The sequence below is a fragment of the Plasmodium falciparum genome (assembly GCF_000002765.6).
Source record: "Plasmodium falciparum 3D7 genome assembly, chromosome: 13".
NCBI classification, from domain to species: Eukaryota; Apicomplexa; class Aconoidasida; order Haemosporida; family Plasmodiidae; genus Plasmodium; species Plasmodium falciparum.
Genome location: NC_004331.3, coordinates 2,736,440 through 2,756,449, shown reverse-complemented (window position 1 = coordinate 2,756,449; position 20,010 = coordinate 2,736,440). Strand labels below are relative to the sequence as shown.

Below are 20,010 nucleotides of genomic sequence, written 5' to 3'. Positions count from 1 at the left end.
CACTTTTATAAGTTTTTTTATTTTTGTCTCTAATCTAATTAATTAAAATAGTTGTACAATCAAAAAAACAAAAAAACAAAAAAAAAAAAAAAAATGAAATGAAACCATAAAATAAAAATAATACAAGAAACAAAATAAAGCTCATATTCATGCAAAAATAATAATCATCACCCTAATACAAAAGGCTGTAATTATAACAAAAAAAAAAAAAAAAAAAAATTTAATAATAATAAATAAAATAACTACCAATATGTACACAAAAACAAAATATATACATACATACATATACATATATATATATATATATATATATATATAAATTTTTTAATATTTATTTCTCCTTTATTGACGGAGTGGATGTAGGTACACATTTTTCCTTTTCGAGAGCGGTATAAAATAGAAGATATCATTTTCGATATAATAATAAAATAGATTAATATTACATTTAATAGGCAGAGTAGAAGAAAAATCAAAATTATTTCCCACATTTTTTTTACATTCCATTTTTATAATATATCTATAAGTATTTGAATTATTATCTTGACTTCTACATAATGGCATACAACTAGTTATGTTCCATTCATTTGTATATATCTTCATACTATGTGATTTATTTATAAAATGTTGCATATCTTTATTTGTTTGATTTGTTATTTCTTTTTTATTTTTATGAATAATATTTTCTTTTAAATATTTTTCATCTAAATGAAATTCACAATCAACTTTGATATTTTGACTCGTCCCCTTACTTTTTTTTCTACCTGCAAATAACGAATTTTTGGTTTCGGTCTTTTTAGTTTTGTTTAAGCTTTTTAGATGTGTAAGAGAATAATCTTCTGATAATATATTTTCAACCATAAAATTATACATTAACAAATTATTATTATTTTGAGATGGTAACAACATATTCCTTTTTTTACATAAATGCTTCTTCCTATTGTATGATATATCATATTCATGATAATTATAATTATGTTTCTTTTTCTTTTTCTTTTCCTTTTCCTTTTTGGTCTCTTCTTCTTTTATTATAAACATATCCTCATATTCAATATATACATATAAATTGTGGAAAAAATAATTGATATACATTGGTAGCTTTTTTAATAATGTATTAAAATCATTATCTTCATTATCAAATAAATCATATAATATTATTTCATAAGATAATTTTATTTTTATATGAAGTATAGATAAAAATAAATAAGGAAAATTTATACACTTTTCATAATTTATATAATCTTCATTTTGTAAATATTTTATAATAAGTTTCAAGATTTTATTTATAGAAACATTTATTGAATATACACTCTTCTTTTTATGATCATCCTTGTTAATACCTATTTTATGTAATTCAAAAATTAAATTACTATATTCATATCCATTTCTATTTTGTGATAAATATTTATTTATTTTTTCTAATTTATTATTATAAAAAATGTCATAAAAAGATTTGGAACTCATCTTTGTATCATTACCATGATAATCAAATGAAAAATTCAAAACAAAATGTTTTAACTGGTTATATAATACATCATTTTCTTCATATACTTTATTTAATATAATATGTAAGATCTCAGACATATTTAAGTTACAATAATAATTTCTATAAAACAAATGATATATTTTTATTAAATTTTTATTTATTTGATGATTTATATTAATAAGTCGTTTATGATAAAAATATATGTCAAATTTATTTTGCATATTTTCTTCATATTCAATGAAACCTTTTTCATATTTTTTATTCTTGTTTTTTTTTTTCTTCTCTTTCATATTGTTTATAATATTCATTGTCTCAACATCCCCCATATTACTATTCTTAATCTTTATTTTCACCTCTAAAAATTTTAAGTAGGAATCTTTTTCTAAACATGTAGGGAAATTACTTTTTCTATTCCTTTCTCTATCTTGTTTAACATACTTAATATTTTCCTCAGCGCTTGATAACAGACCATACACATTATTCTTTTGATTATTTAATATTTTTATATCCCTCACTTTATTTTTATATAAAGCACGATCATTTGGCGAATTTCTTAAAACACCATTTTCTTCTCTTGAATTTGCATTAAAATCAATAATAGATGTAATACTACTTTTATTTTCTTCATTTTGTATTCTATAAATTTGATTCATATCAATATTATCATTTTGACTCGTTACGCCACTAGGGTCATATACACAATGTATGGTATCATTAAATAATTCTTTCTCATTATTAATAATAGTACAATTATTTATTTTTCCTACAGAACATGTATTTGCTGATGTTCTCCCAAAGTACTTTGTAAACATATTGGAAAAGTAAGATTTTGTTATCATATCCTTTATTGGATATGTATAAAACAGTTCAATCGTTGTATTACTTCTATATAACATAGGAACCAATATTAATTCAATTAATAAATCTTTACACAAATAATTGGAAAAAAACGTATCTGCATTTATTATTTTCATACCTTTTTCATCGAAACAAAAATTTTTTAAATATAAAATATAATATATTTTACTAATAATATTGTGATTTATTATATCACATATATTTTCATTATATTTCATATAAGATTCTTCAAAATATATAAGCTTTCGTATTTTCTTTTTTTCCAATATATTCATATGATTTTTCACACTTTTATTATTTATACTATCATTTCCTTTATCTTGATAATCATAATGCAATACATTTTTCAACTTTTTAGTATTCTCTTTATTTATAATAAAAGATAATAATAATTCTTCCACACATGACATTCTATTATGTTCACTTTCTTTTTTATAATTATCAGAATATAATAAATCATCATCATATTTAATATTACTAAATAATATTTCATTATTCTTACAATTTCTATTAAGACCACTTTGGTCTTTTCTGTTTAAATGTGTGATATTATTAGAATTAATAAAATCAAATAATTTGGTTAGATATTTTGTATCATGTATACGAATAAAATTAATATCTTTAAATATACCTAAATAATCTAAAAAACTATTACTTTTTAAATTCGTTTGATCATGTAATAATTCCCAAATCTTTCGTTTAAGGAAAAAACAATTCTCTTCAAATATATTCATTTCTTTATTAAAAAAGAAATTTAAAAGTGATAACATATATATATAAATATAGCAATTTTCTTTATAACTTAAATTTAATTTAACATAATTTGGATATTCTAAAAATGCATAAGTTCGATAAAATAGTAAATCCAAGGATATATCATTTGAACTTTTTTCTGTCTTCATAAAATTTTTAGCACATTCTACTTGCCTTCCATTATCTATACCATTATATGTACTCTTATGAACTAAAAAAAATAACTTATGGCTATTCCTATAATTTTGTAACTCATTATGAAATAATGTAGAATCTAATAAGTGAAATATATCCAAACCTTGCTCAATAAAAAATGATGACTTTTCCATATGGGATGTAAAGATATGTTTTGAAAGATAATAACAAAATTTATTAGACCAATCAAATATATTAAAATATGGAGTAATATTATAATAATTCTGTATATAAGTTTTATTAAATTTATTAAAAAAAAAGGATTGTATATATTTAGAATAATTCAAGGATAATATAATAATTATAGGATATATATAATACCATTCTTCTATATTATATATTTTCTTATCAATTAAAAAAATTTCATCTTCTGAAGTATTACTATAAGTTTCTATATCATTTTGTACATTTGTATTTTTTATATTATCACTATTTATTAAGGTCTTCTTATATCTTCTATTTTTCAAACGTCTTAAAGTTCTTATTTGTTCTATATTCAAATCATTCTCTTCAGTGTCTTCTTCAAGGTAATATGTATTTGTTTTATAATTAAAATCATAAAGACATAAATTCGTTAATATCCCTAATAATACCTCAATACCACTTTTTTCATATTTACAATAAGATAACATTAGAAATATATTTCTTCTTCTATCCTTATCAAAATTTTTCATTAAAACAGATATATATTTATTAAAAAATATTCTATTAATAGGATTAATTTGAGAGATTTTTATAATAATACGTGTTACAATACTAAAAATTTTTAAATCCGTATGATTTAAAAAAAAAACAATATTTTTTATTATTATTTCATTAATATCTTTATCTTCATATATTTCAACAAATAATTCAAAAATGTGTAAAATATAAAATAACATATTTTCATCTTCATCATCTATTTTGTTTGTTATCCAACCATCATTTGGTACACAATTAAAAACTGTTTCAAAATTTTTTAATAGAAGAATATTATGTAAACTATTTTCACTTTCGTCATATTTCTTCTTATTATTTGTATTACTTGTAATATTACTATTGTTAATATTGTTCAAATTATTCACATTATTTATATTATTCACATTATTCGTCGTATTTATATTATTTATATTATTTATATTATTCATATTATCCATATTATTCACATTATTCGTCGTATTTATATTATTCTTATTTTTCATATCTATCAAATCAAAATTATTTTCAAAAAAATTAGAATTAAATTTTTGTAAATAAATCATTCTACTATTAACAAATCCTTTTATAATGCTCACTTTTTTTATCGATAATGATTCTTTAATTAAATTTTCTTCAAAGAGAAATATGGTTCCTTGCTTCAAATTTTCATCATATGTATTACATTGAGTATTTATATCTTCCTTTTTTATGGTGTCTTCTCCATTATAATTATATTTCTTTTTATCGTATAAAAATCTTAACACATAATAAAGTGATTTAATTGCTTGAACACGAACTAAAACATTAGTATTTTCGGAACAATAGGAAAATATATTTAAAAAAGAATTTAACAATTTTTTATACATTTTCTTGTCATTTTCTACAACCTGTTTTTTATATTTTATATTGTTCTTTTTTTCTAATATATCTATTCCATTTTTATTATTCTTTAAATAATTAACATATAAAAAAAGTACATATGACAAATTAAAAGATTGCATATCCATTAAATTCAATATTTCAAACATTAATACAAAACATTTTAAATTCATTATAACTAAAATATTATTTTCTGAAAATAGCTTCACACATAAACATGAATATAAATTTAATACAATGCTAAATATATCATAATTCATATATGGATTTTTTAAACAACCTAATATCATTTTAATTCGTTCTAATGAAATTATAAGGAAATATAACAAATCCATACAATCTTTATCATCTACATATAATATATATTCTAAAATATCACATATATTTTTTATTTTTCTTTCTATTACTCTTAAATAATGTTGTTCTTTATCATATACACCTGAATGAAAATAACCTTCACAAGTATTATTTCCAATACATTCCATCCTTTTATTATCATATTTCATATTACTCTTTTTATCATTATTTATATTCTTTTCTTTTGATGACGACGAATTTTCCTTAACACACTGATCAAGATAACTACTAACACTACAATTACTGTTCTTATTATTTAAGTTGTATAGACCTTTTCTTCTTTTACAATCATTATCTTTTCCATAAAGGGGCACATTCTGTAACCTTTTCATATAATTCTTTGTTCGGTTATTTTTACTGTTCACCTTCTTATGGACAATATTGTTTTTACAAAGATCTTTTATATGAGAAATGTCTTTAATAAGTGGCTGGTTAATATTGGGCACATGAGAATATGTCATATTGAAATTGGGCTCATGGGTGTTTGACACATTAAAGTTTGACACATTAAAGTTTGACACATTAAAGTTTGACACATTAAAGTTTGACACATTAGAGTTTGACACATTAGAGTTTGACACATTAAAGTTTGACAGATTCGAGTTTGACATATTAGAGTTAGACATATTCGAAATTGACATATTAACATTTTTCTTCATGTTGATATTCGATGTAATATTTATTGGATTGATTTTATTCAAATTATTCGAATTTTGAAAATAATTTTTATTTTTTTTATTAATATCATTAAAATTAGGATTATTCATTTCTGTGCTAATATTATTCTTCATAACATTCTTGTTATTTACATTTTTATACAATTTATTAGTATACGTTAAATTTAATTTATTGATTGGTTTTACATAATTATTTGTAGTTTGTTTTATATTATAATTTTGATAATATTTCACATGACTTTCATAATTAATATTGTTTTTCTTATTTTTATTTAAACTGTCATAATTAATTCCTTCATCCTTATTATTACAATTATTATTATTATTATTATTATTATTATTATTATATCTATTAACATCTCCTATTGAAGAAGTAGTCATATTATTATTAATATTTTTTTTATTATTCTTATTAGGTATTCTCATAGAATTATAATCATCTTTATTTAATGTAACCACATTTTCATTATTTATTATTCCTTCATAGGTATTCATACTTTGTGTTACATTCGAATTAACATTGGATCCAAATTTTGTTTTATTTTTATTGATTCTTTTATTTTTTATTCCATATTTATTTTGACTATTACCCATATTGGACATATTATAATAATTTTTCCTTCTGTTATTTGATAATGATGTGTTCATATTTTGGTTGTTCCTCATTTTATAGTTATAATAATTAATATTACTATTACTATTACAATTATTATCATTATCATTATTATTATCATTATTATTATCAGAATTAATATTATTATTATTTTTTTTTTTTTTTTTCATTTTATTGGACTTATTAAATATATTCGAATTTGTTTTTAAACATCCCATGTCACCTCCATTAGCTTTAGAATTTACAAAATTCAAATTTCTTTTATTTACATCATAATTTTGATCTACTATTACATTATTAAAATTATAAAATACGTTTTTCTGGGTTTCCTTCTTTTTTTCTTCGTTTGATTCTTTTTCCATTATTCTATGAAGCCTTTCTTCTTATTTTTAAAATTTATTAAATTTTAACTCTTACATTATTCAAATAAGGGAAAAAAAAATTATTTCTTTTATTTTTTAAAAAAAAGGTAATTATTAAACAGATACAAAAAATAAAATAAAATGAAATAAAATAAAAAAAATATCATATATAATATACTTATATATATATATATAATATATATATGATGTTAAAATAAGGCAAACACAAAATGTTCGTATTTTCTTGACCAAACATTTAAACAACTTCATTAAGTTTTTAGATTTAAGATAAAAAAATACTTTTTACCTAATGATACATTTCCATATATATTTTCACAAATATTCATAACATTATCCTTCAAAAAAACAAAAAAAAAAAGAAGAAATATTCTAATATTATTAATAAAAGTTATTTCGAGTTTCTTTCTTATTTTTTTTTTTTTCTTTAGAAAGAAATTGGTAACTTTAGTATAATTAGATTATTTTTTTTCTCATATGTATCATTTTAATTAAAATTTATACAAATCATTATTTTTATAAAAAAAAAAAAAAAAAATTTAATTAAAACATAAAAAGTGATATTTAGAAATTTGTGAAAACCTTAATATTAGTAAATATCTAAAAAAGGAATTTAGTTTATTTTTTTATATTTTTGTAAAAATAAAATATTATTGAAATATGTATATAAAAATATTAATATTTATATTATAATAAATGTAAACATATTGTTATATAAACACAACATATAAATGTTTCACATATATATATATATATATATATATATATATATAATATTTATATATATATATTTATATATATAATGTTTACAATTCCCTTTTATACACGTGGAATTATTTTATTTTTATATATACCTTTAATATATCCTTTTAAAAAATGTCCTTATAAAAAAAAATATATATTATATATATTATATATATTATATATATATATATATATTTATATTTATATATATATTTATAAAATTTCTAAAAAATAAAAACCATGTTCCAATATTATAAAAAAAATTTATTGTACACTTATTAACATAAATATTTTTTTTTTTGTAACTACACTTTTATATATGGTAAGGAAAATGAAAGAAAGAAAAAAAAAAAAAAAAAAAATAAAACATCCATAACTATTGTTGTTTCTTCTTTTTTTTTATATATATGTAACGAAGTAAATATTTCTCATGTTAAATGTTTAATCAAAAATAAAAATAAACCAATATTTAATAATATATATATATATATATATATATACATATATATGTTATTATTTGTACACACACATATATATCCTTGTTTATAAGTCTATTACCTCCTTTTTTTTAAGAAATGATATAAAACATATATCGCTCATTTTAAAGTATGGTAAAAAGAAACAACATGAATGATGAAGAAAAAGTATTATATAAATTTATAGAAAATAAAATTCTTCTAAAAGAGTTTTGTGATAATTATGTTTCAATAAAAAAAAACGAAGAAGCTCTAAAGGAAGAATATAATAAAGTAAAATTAGAAAATCTACAACTTGAGAATGAAAAAAAAAAATATGTAGAAATCATAAAAAATATAGACTTAAAAAAAGAAAAAGAAATTGATAGTTCCATGTTTGAATATGATACAAAAATTAAAAAGTTAGAAAAACAAATAGAATTTCTAAATGATTCATTAAATACAGAAAAAGAAAATTATAATCACAAAGTTAAAGAATATATGTGTCTACAAGTTGAATATGAAAAATGTAAGGAATATTTAAACAGAGATAAAAATAAAAATGTTATAGATATTATACATAATAATAATAATAATAATAATCAAAATGACATGAATCAAAATAACGTTAATCAAAATAACGTTAATCAAAATAACATCAATCAGAATAACATCAACCAAAATAACGTTAATCAGAATAACATCAATATACTCAATAAAATATATATTAATATTAACGAAAAAATAAAAGACCTTTTACAACAAATCAAAGAAATAAAAACATGTAGATATTATATCGAACAAAATATGAAAGGTTATCAATCTCTTTTAAATGATTATTTAAAAAAAATTACAGATCTAAATTTAAAATATGATGAATGCTATAAATTATATAAACAAACTCAATACAAAAATTTAATTTATAAATGGCAAAAAAAACTTTTTATATGCGAAATAGAATTATTAAAAAATAATAATCAAATTTTAACAAATCAAATAATATTGTTCAAAAAAAATATTAAAAAAGTTGATGAAGAAAAAAAAGAATATTATACATTATTAAAAAAAGCAGAAAAAGAAAATTTTATATTCTTACATAAATTAAAGAAAAGAAATTATACAAAAATGTTACAAGATTTAGAGAATACAAATACGAATGCAAATACGAATACAAATACGAATACAAATACGAATACAAATAAGAAGACAAATACGAATGCAAATACGAATACAAGTACAACCTTTTCATGTTCATCAAAAGATCAACTAGTTCAAAAAACCAAAGAACATATTTTACAGAACAAAATACATAATGATATAAAATATGAACAACATATTACATATAAGAAAGATATGATTCATGATAAGCAACTAATAAATGACAATAATATAATACATAATAATAATAATAATAATATAAAACATGATGAACATACAAAACTTGAACAAGGTATATCACCTCATTCAAAGGAATCATCAAAGGATAAAACAACATGTATAATAAACACTACTAGTAAAGAAAATGTATCAGACATTAAACAAAACATAACAAATAAACAAATCATTAATGTTAATAATATAAATTCAAAAATGTTATTTGTTTCAAATAAAGTACTACTAGAAAAGGAAACTAAAATAAGAAAAGGCATGTTATTTTTTTCAGATAATGATACAGACAAAAGGAAAAGAAAAAAAATATATATACACTATTCATTATAACAACAAAAATTAACCTAAAAATTTATTCCTATGATAAAAAAAAAAAATATATATATATATATATATATATATTAATGAATAAAAAAAATAGACTGTCAAAAAATATATATGTATTTTTTTTCTTTTTTAAAATAATAAAAAAAATTATCTTAAATATTATATATATATATATATATAGAGAGAGAAAGAGATAGAGACAGAAGATTTATTATTATTTTTTTTTTATTAAATCATTATATAATATATAATATTATATACAAGTGTATGTTTTCATTTAATTTTATTTGATCCTTTATGTTTTATTTAATTTTTTTTTTTTTAATTCAAATTAATAAAATTTTTTTTTCTTCTCTATAAACAATAGGAGGAAAACAAAATAATTGTTTACACACCCATTTGTAATTTTACCAAAAAAAAAAATATATAAATAATAATAAAATAATATAAAAATAATAATTAATGTATATGATAAAATGTATAAATATATACATATATATATTTGAAAGACCAAAAATTCAAATGTCTTTTGCTGTAATAAAGAAAATTATTAAACAGTATAAGGTATGTATTATATAAATAATTTCTTTATACTTTTATATTTATAAATTAGCACAATGGAAATATATCCAAGATAATTGATAGTCTCTTTATTTTATTATTCTATATATATATATATATATATATATATATATATGTAGATGGAAAAAAAAATTAATTAGTAAAAAATAATTTATATATATATATATATATATATATATATATATTTATATATTTGGATAAATTAATTTAATTCCTATTAACAAAAAAATAAAAAAACTATATAAAATACTATTGGGAATAAGGTAAAGCATATTAAAGGATAGGTAGCTGTACCAATACAAAAATGATTTCTTGCTAAATTGTATAAAGTTAATAAGAATCCATTTTGAATATCCAAGACATAACTAAATTTAATATTTAGATTATCCAAAAAATATTTATTTGAGTAAAATGAATCAAATAACCTATTCGAACAAATAAATTGCAAACTTTCTGGGAAATATTTGCTTTGTAATATTTTGTGCTTGTCTAAATATTTACAACATTTTGATATATTATTCCTAAATAAATTAGTTAGCTTCTGTCTTATATTCTAAATAAAATAAAAAAAAAAAAATATATATATATATATAACATGTATGTACGCATGTATGGCATATTACTAAAGTAACATATAATATATATATATATATACATAAAAAAGGCATAAAGATTTTTAATTTTTAAAAAATATAGCAATATAGGAAACATTTTTTCTTTTTAAAAAAGATTACCCAAAGATGATTATCATTAGGATACATATAAATAAACATACAAAGAATAAAAAGTGAAAGAATAATCTTCTTAAAAATTCTGACTGGTTTTGTTTTTAAATTATGTAAAATTGATATAGGAATTACAAATAGCAGGCTAAATAATACAGAATAGGACCAATTATATAACTAAAAAAAAAGGAATATAAAAAAAAAAAATAAAAATATATATATGTATATTATATTTTCCATATATATTATAGCATTTATTATAAATAAATAAATAAATATACATATATATATATATATATATATATATATTTTTTTTTTCCCATAATATTTATTTATTTATTTATTATTATTTTTTTTTTTTTTTTTTTTTTTTGGTTTTATTTTAGGGTTACTTACCGAACTTAATAGCGCTACTAATATGAAATAAAAAATATTCATATATATCATCATTGTATTAAATGGTGCTATAGAATTATTATAAAAAATATATTTTACATTTTCATCATTACTTAAAAATTCCAATTTTTCTTCTAATATTTCTATTTGTTTTTCTATTTTTTTAATGAATTCGGAATTTTTTTTTTCAAGAAGAAAATCTTCATCATCGCTATTTATAATTTTTGGTTTAACCAGAATGTTTTTTTTTACTTCTCCATTATCATATAAGTTTTCATAAATATTATTATTATTATTTATATTATTTATATTATTATTGTATATATTTTCATTTGTATAAATATTATAATTTTTAATATTATTATGATTATTTGTAATACCTTTTCGTTTCATTATTTCATTTTGCAATTCTTTGATTTTTTCTAATATTAAAATTCGTTCTACCTTCTCTACCTTTTTATAGCCATCAAATGATTCATTTTGATCATTTTTTTTTGGTATAACTTTTCTTTTTTTATTAACTAAAAAAGAAATAAATAAATTAAAAAAAAATGCACCAAAAATTGAGAAAAATAAAACATTCCACCATATATTTGCAATTTTTATATATTTATCAAAATTATCAGGATGCCATTCATAACATGAAGGAATATAATTTTCTTCAAAATTCAACAACTCATAAAATTTTTTATTTGTTGAAATTAAATATATAGGTAGGGAAATAATTAATATTGTAATCAAATAAGTGTAGAAACCTGTTAAAAAATTTATGTAGCTTCTAAATATCGTTGATTTAAATAATTTCATTATGCTATATGCGCATATTAAATAAACACTATAACAATATATACTTATTGGTATATGCCTTCTGAATGTATTAAAAAAATAAAAATTTGAAGAATGACAAAAGCCTTCATGTGTATTACTCTGACTTCTTAAATAACTTTGTAATGCTTTGGTTAAGTTGAACAAATTAATCATTTTATTTCTTATGGGTACTTTGCTACCCCCCGTTGCAGTAAATGCGGGAATGTTCTCTCTAAAGGGATAAACACAAAAGAAATGTATAAATAAATAAATAAATGAATAAATTAATTAACATATATATATATATACATATATATATATATATATGTATTTATTTATGTATGTATGTATAATTTTATATGTATCATACAAACTTTTAAAAAAGACAAAAAATGACATGTATAAAACAAATGTATGTATTCATATATATTATATTGTTTTATTTTATAAACGTATGTATATATATCATGTATATATTTTTGTGAATAACATAATATAAATACTGATTTCATCATTATCATCACGTATATATTCATATTTTTTTTTGTACCTCAGAAAGTATATGTGACCATTTTCATAATTCTTTTCTAGGGCCATATCAAATATGGAACCATGAGTAAGCTCCATTTTAATAGGAATAGAATAAAAATGAAGTTCATTTGTTAATAATAATATTAAGTCTTGATTAGGTAACATACCATTTAATCCTTCATAATTAATTTTAATATAAGAAGGATAAATAGAATCAAATTCAATAATAGTAGAAGATCTAATAATTTTTTTTCCAATTCTATTAGTATTATTATAAAAATATTTTTGTATAAATTCTTGAACACCTAAAGAATATAATAATTCTTTATTGGTAAATAAAAAAGTCACATCCTTACTCATATAGTTACATTTAGAAAAATGTTCCATTAACGTTAAACCGATAATTACGCTATGAAAATATTTCCTTTCTTTAAAATCAAAATTTATTACCACAACTAAACTTTCCATATTATTACAATATTTACATCCTACATTACTTATCAATATATTCTGTTCAATTCTATCCGTTAATTTTATTTTAACCATCTCATTCTCTACATTTACTAATATATTTTTTCTAATATAATCATATATCAACTTTATTATATCTTCTTTCCCTTCATATGTATAGTTCATGAAATAAGAATTTGTATCATTATAAAACTTCTCATTCTTTTTGTTCAATACTGAATTACCAACAAATTGGGTAAATGTCCTAGCGTCTAATTCAGCATTCTTATTAAACTTATTAAACACCAAAAAGAAAATCACACCAATAATTGATAAGAAAACGCTAAAAATGTATGAAACATTAAAAAAGAGATATATCAAATTATTTATATGCATATAAAATTTTTAAATTTTATAATATATATATATATATATATATATATATATATATATATATACATATGTTATATCCATGGGTATAATTTTTAAGTTTTTTTTTTTTTTTCTTTACTAACCCTATAACTTTAGATTTCTTGATAAGCTTATTTATGAGCAGGCAGAATTTGGGATTTTCTGAAAATCCCATCGTATTATATAAGAAACAATTAAAGTATAAGAAAAAAGGAAAAAACTAAATAAAATGTGAACAAACAAATAAATATAAACACTTAATATTACATGTATGATCTTACCCTATGTAGTTCCTAGACATACACTTCTTTCTAATTTTGTTATTTCTAAATATCAATATATAATATTATATATTATATGATTTTTTTTTCCCTTTTTTTAATTATGCAAATTATAATCATTCTTTTCCAATTACATTACTTTTAGTTTATACCCCAAAAAAAAAAAAAAAAAAAAAAGAAGATTTATATATAAATAAATAATTATATTTTCTAATTTTTATTTCATTTTATTTTTTAACGATAAAATTTTTGTGTTAACAATATATTTTCTACTGTGCAGTAGGAGGAAAAATATGAGGCCAAATATTTTTATATATGAACTCATAAGATCAGGATCTTATAAAATAATACACATACATTAAATTAATTAAATATATGTGTGTATTCATTGATTATAAAAAAAGAGAATTAATTATTTATATATAATTGTGAAAGAACCAATACAATAAATGTTTAATTTTTAAAATTGTAGTTAACGCAATACTCGTATTTAAAAAAATAAAAACAAAAATAAAAATAAAAATAAAAACACTGTTGCAAAATACATTATTATCATATAATTAATTTATAATATATATATCATAAGAACAAATTTTAATTTACGGTGTGTATCTTTTCCTTTTTTTGTTTCGTTCTCTTTGAAATTATATTCTAACACTATAAATTCATTATTTGTGAAATTTGAACACGCCTTTTTTTTTTTTTTTTCATTTGTAATATCATTAGAAAATAAATGATTGCAAAAATTATTTATTTTATTCATTTATTTTATTTATTAAAATAGACTTATAATGCAAATTTACAAGTTTAATTTTCAGAAAATATAATAATTTTTTTTGTTTTTTTCATTACACATATATATATATATATATATATATATATAAATACATATTATATAATAAATACATTAACAACAACAAAAAAAAAAAAAAAAAAAAATTATATAGGAAAATAAAAATATGGAAATATTTAATTCATATGTATAGAATATAAATTAAAAAAACATAAAGTAATAGTAACATTATATAAAAAAAATTTTATAAGATTTAAGTTGATTTTTGTCCATACAGAATAAAACAAATAATTAAATAAAAAAGTACACATACATCATAATGCATATGTACATACATATTATTCATCAATACATATAAGAATTTCATTATATATATATATATATATATATATACATATATAATTCGGTGTATCATATGATGATTATATATTTTACTCTACACATTTATTCAAATGATAGGTATATATTTTATAAGTCAATAAATATTGTTAGAATGGTATTTACCATTTGATTTGCCATTTTTGTAAGAGAGAAAAAAGGAACTCTCTCCATAAATATATTCATATAATAGGTTAATGAATACAATATAATTCCATAATATCTTTCGTTTTCTTTTTTAAAAGATGTCATATAAAGTTACTATCACAAATATTAATTTAATAACATATTATTATTATAAATTATATTTTAATTATTTTTGTTATACGTTTCAGAATTTTTGTTATAGTTGTATGTATTCGAGCTATTTTGTTCGGCATTATTTTGTTCATTATATAAAGTATTATTATTTTGTTGATTATATGAATTATTAAGGTGTTCATTATATGCCGGATTATAATGATGATTGTTTGGTTGGGGATGTAGAGCATTCATCCTATGATGAAGTGTACTCACATTATTATTTGGCATATTATTATTTGGAACATTATTATTTGGCATATTATTATTTGGAACATTATTATTTGGCATATTATTATTTGGAATATTATTATTTGACATATTATTATTTGACATATTATTATACATATGATAATTCATTTGCGCTGTGACATTTCTATTATTTCCTTGGTCATAATTTCTAAAATTATTTGTATTATTATAATGTCCCATATTTGTATTATTGTTGTTATAAAGTGTTCTTCCTTCAGAAGAATTATTATAATGTGTTAAGGAATTATTTATAGAATCATAATTTTGAGTATTATTATTTGGGTTATTATAATTATTAGGTACAAAAACATTTTGGTTATAATTCCCCATTGCTCTGTTATTTATGTGATCACATGTATTCACATAGTTGGAGTTATTATATGTCATCATATTAGTAGGGTTATTATTTTTAGGAACAAATGGTCTTTTATATATTGGAATGTTTTCCTCTTGTCTTAAAGTATTACCACTATTATTACATGTATTAATATTATTATTACTAGGGTTCATATTGTCATTTGGATAACTTCCCAGAGGTATATAATGATTTTGTGATAAATTCTGAGGAGTATAAATATTTTCATTAATAGGCTCATTAATATACAAAAATGTTGGATCATTAGGATCAACATAAGCATTACTATTTGAAAAAAACTGTTCATTAAATTCATTTAAACCAACCAATGGTCTATTCTTTTTAGCTGCTTCAAATACTTTAAAAAATATATTAAGGAAACTACTACATTGTCCATTTAAAAATACAAGATTCCATTTACAAGCACTTTTTAAACTATTTGGATGATCAATTAATGGTTTTATTATACCGCTTAAATAATTTAATCCAAATACTGGCTGTTCAAATTTAGGTTTTTCAATAAGACTTAATGGAAATTCTACACCAGCAAAGTTTGGATTGGTTTTACTGTGCTCGTTTTTTACAAACACTAAACGTGAGCTTGTTAAAAATATCATACCATCTTCTTTAATGGTTCTACAAAAAAAAAAAAAAATTTAAGTATACATGTGTATATATAAAAATATTTATGAAAGAATTTACCCTCAAAATAAAAATATAAATATACATACATATATATAACAAACAATCACGTATTGAAATATAATATGTACATATAATATCCTTGTTATATTTTTTTAAAAATATATTTTATCTGTTACCGATCAGGCAAATACAATTTCAACTTAACATCTTCCCTTCTTAAATAAGTAACCTCAGATCCTTTGTTGGCTGGAAATAAAAATTCTAAGAGATCAAAAATAAAAAATTAAAAAAATTGTATGTTTATATAATATAGGTATATTTCTATGTATATTTTTTTTTTTTTTTTTTTTTTTTTTTTTTTTTATCATTTACCATTTCCCTGAATTAATGTTGGATTTAAGGCCATTTGGATTACTTATATCTTATATTTAATTTTTTAATATATATATATATATATATATATATATATATATATTATGATACCAAAATGTTTACCTTTTTTATTTTTTGATAATTTATATTTTAAAAATTGAACGAATTATGTCTAAAGAAAACAATATTATATTCATATATTTTCAGAGTATAATAAAAATATATAAAGGTACTTACATATATTAATATTTTTTCACAAATACTTAATTTCCTTTGAGCTTAATATATATAAATATATATATATATATATATATATATATATATATATATATATACATATATTTATTAATTTAACAAAACAAGCGTAAATATATATATGATAAATAAACATTTATTTTTATTCTTCCATAAAAATATATATCATATATATTTTATTATATTTATATATATATATATATATATATATATATATATATATATATTATGTTTACAAATTTTATTTTAATTATTTAAATGGAAATATAAATAAAAATAAAAATATATATATATATATATATATATAATAATTACAAAATATATTAATATAAATAAAAATGTAAAAATTAGTTTATATTTTTATATATTAATTATATTTGTATATGTATATACATACGCATTCTTAAAAATGTACATTATTTTATATATGTCATATTTTAAAGGCACAATCGGGCAAATATATATTTGAAGAAAAAAAAATTTATGTATATATAAATATTTATTTTTATATAATATAATAAAAAAGAAATATCACATTCCACGGTACACACTAAAAGAAAAATCAGATAATACTTTTTTTATTTTATTTTTAAATTCCTATATTATTATAAAGATAAGTATACATATATTGATCTTTACATAAATGAAATGCCTATAAAATATTATACATTTAATATATATATATATATATATATATATATATATTTTATATTTATATATTTTTTTTTTTTTTTATTTAATAAACCACTTCTTAAAAAAAAAATAAAAATAACATTATCTCTATTAAAAAATTGCACGATTTATTTTTTTTTTTTTTAGTATTAAGTTCTGCTTGAAGTTAAACTAAGCAAAAATATGGAATGTAAATTTTAATTTAAAATAAAAACGTTTTAATTTAAAAGGGAAAATAAACAATAAATAAAAATATATTTTTTTTTATCATTATGCATGTATAATATTTATAAAAAACAAATAATAAAAAAGGAAAATTTATTCATACTTAATTATAAATATATATATATATATATGTACCAGATAAGGACTTTATATTTATCTTATTAACAATACTTTTTTCTTTTATATTTATATACAAGAATAATAAAAAAAAAATATAATTATATACATATGTACTTTTTTATAATATCATATTTATGTGTATATATAATATAAAGTCTATAGAATTTCATTATTTAAAAAATAATAATAATAAAATAAACAGGTTGCATATTATATTTCTTAAAAACATTCACATTTTTTTATATCATATATATATATATATATAACATTATATATTAAATGTCATGATATCTTTTATATGATAGGTTCAAAAAAAAAAAAATATATATATATATATATAATATATTTTAATGTACGTACACCTCGATTAATTTCTCAATATATATTTTTAGTATCATTTATTATTACATGTGTACATACACATCAGTTTATTAATTAAATTCACATTATTAATAAATATATATATAAAAGAAATATAATACATTTTTGTAGTTTTATAATAAGATATTATATTTTATTGCTTTATATGAAATATTTTCATATCAACGAAAAAGTAAGCATTACAAAAATTCGAATACAAAAAGGTTTGTGAATATTACATTTTGAATTAAGAAAAATAAATCATTACGGGATATATTACCCTTTTCCCACATATAAATATATAAATATATATATATATAATTCCTTTGTAAATACTATAATTTTATTAATTTCCCTTTTAATATTACATACGCCTTCGAAAAAGAAGATATATTACTATTTATGTTCTTTAAATAATAAAATATAAATAATTCAAACTTTATATATATATATATATATATATATATATATATATATATATATATTATATACATTTGCCATTTCAATTATAAAATTCGTAATCGTGTTGTATCTAGATCTTCATATTATTATTATAAGAAATCAAAATATTCAATTTTATACTATGTAATTTTTCTTCCTATTATCTTTTCACTTCAAAACATGAAAGATTTTTTTTTTAGATATCTTCGATAATATATATATATATATATATATATATGTATAGGAAATTTTGGATTTATTACAAAGAAATATTTTTTCATCATATCTTACATCCATATATTAAAATTATATATATAATATATATATTAATATATACTATGTCATAATGTATTTATTAATATACCCTTGTAATCCTTTAATGATTTTCTCATTTATAAAAACATAAATATATAAATATATATATATATATATATATATATATATATATATATATGAATACTTTTGATATATGAATTTTTCTTTTTTTTTTTTTTTTTTTTTTTTTTTTTTTTCTCGAGAAGTGGTTTGCTCTTGTTACACTTATTTGTAATTTTGACTTTTATTATTCAATAATTTGTTTGTGATCCCATAATAATTAAATAAAAAAAAAAAAAAAAAAAAAAAAATGTGTAATCAAAAATAAGATCTGTTAAATTAAATATATGTTAGATGTATAATTTTTTAATTTTTTTTTTAAGACATTTCTAAAGAAAAAATAAATAATATTACTATAATTTCATATGTTCATATATATATATATATATATATATATATATATATATATATATATTTTATATATGTGTGTTATATTTTTAAAATTTATACCTGCTTTTATTTCTTCACACATATGTAAAAAAAAGAAAAAATAATT

General features: G+C 18.1%; 4 protein-coding genes across 4 annotated transcripts; 1 reads left to right on the top strand and 3 right to left on the bottom strand.

Moving 5' to 3' along the window:
* Nucleotides 1–342: 342 nt before the first annotated feature.
* Nucleotides 343–6,855, bottom strand: PF3D7_1369200 (conserved Plasmodium protein, unknown function; the record flags this gene model as incomplete). Its single annotated transcript, XM_002809066.1, has 1 exon — nt 343–6,855. One exon carries the CDS (start codon nt 6,853–6,855, stop codon nt 343–345), a length of 6,513 nt encoding a protein of 2,170 aa, XP_002809112.1.
* Nucleotides 6,856–8,225: 1,370 nt separating this feature from the next.
* PF3D7_1369100 (conserved Plasmodium protein, unknown function) lies at nt 8,226–9,791 on the top strand (the record flags this gene model as incomplete). Its single annotated transcript, XM_001350365.1, has 1 exon — nt 8,226–9,791. One exon carries the CDS (start codon nt 8,226–8,228, stop codon nt 9,789–9,791), a length of 1,566 nt encoding a protein of 521 aa, XP_001350401.1.
* A 796-nt stretch (nt 9,792–10,587) lies between these two features.
* On the bottom strand, nt 10,588–13,865 carry PF3D7_1369000 (glycosylphosphatidylinositol anchor attachment 1 protein, putative; the record flags this gene model as incomplete). Its single annotated transcript, XM_002809065.1, has 5 exons — nt 10,588–10,923; nt 11,105–11,272; nt 11,492–12,530; nt 12,849–13,622; nt 13,795–13,865. 5 exons carry the CDS (start codon nt 13,863–13,865, stop codon nt 10,588–10,590), a joined length of 2,388 nt encoding a protein of 795 aa, XP_002809111.1.
* A 1,586-nt stretch (nt 13,866–15,451) lies between these two features.
* PF3D7_1368900 (conserved protein, unknown function) lies at nt 15,452–17,100 on the bottom strand (the record flags this gene model as incomplete). Its single annotated transcript, XM_001350363.1, has 3 exons — nt 15,452–16,685; nt 16,871–16,955; nt 17,067–17,100. 3 exons carry the CDS (start codon nt 17,098–17,100, stop codon nt 15,452–15,454), a joined length of 1,353 nt encoding a protein of 450 aa, XP_001350399.1.
* Between the last annotated feature and the right edge of the window lie 2,910 nt (nt 17,101–20,010).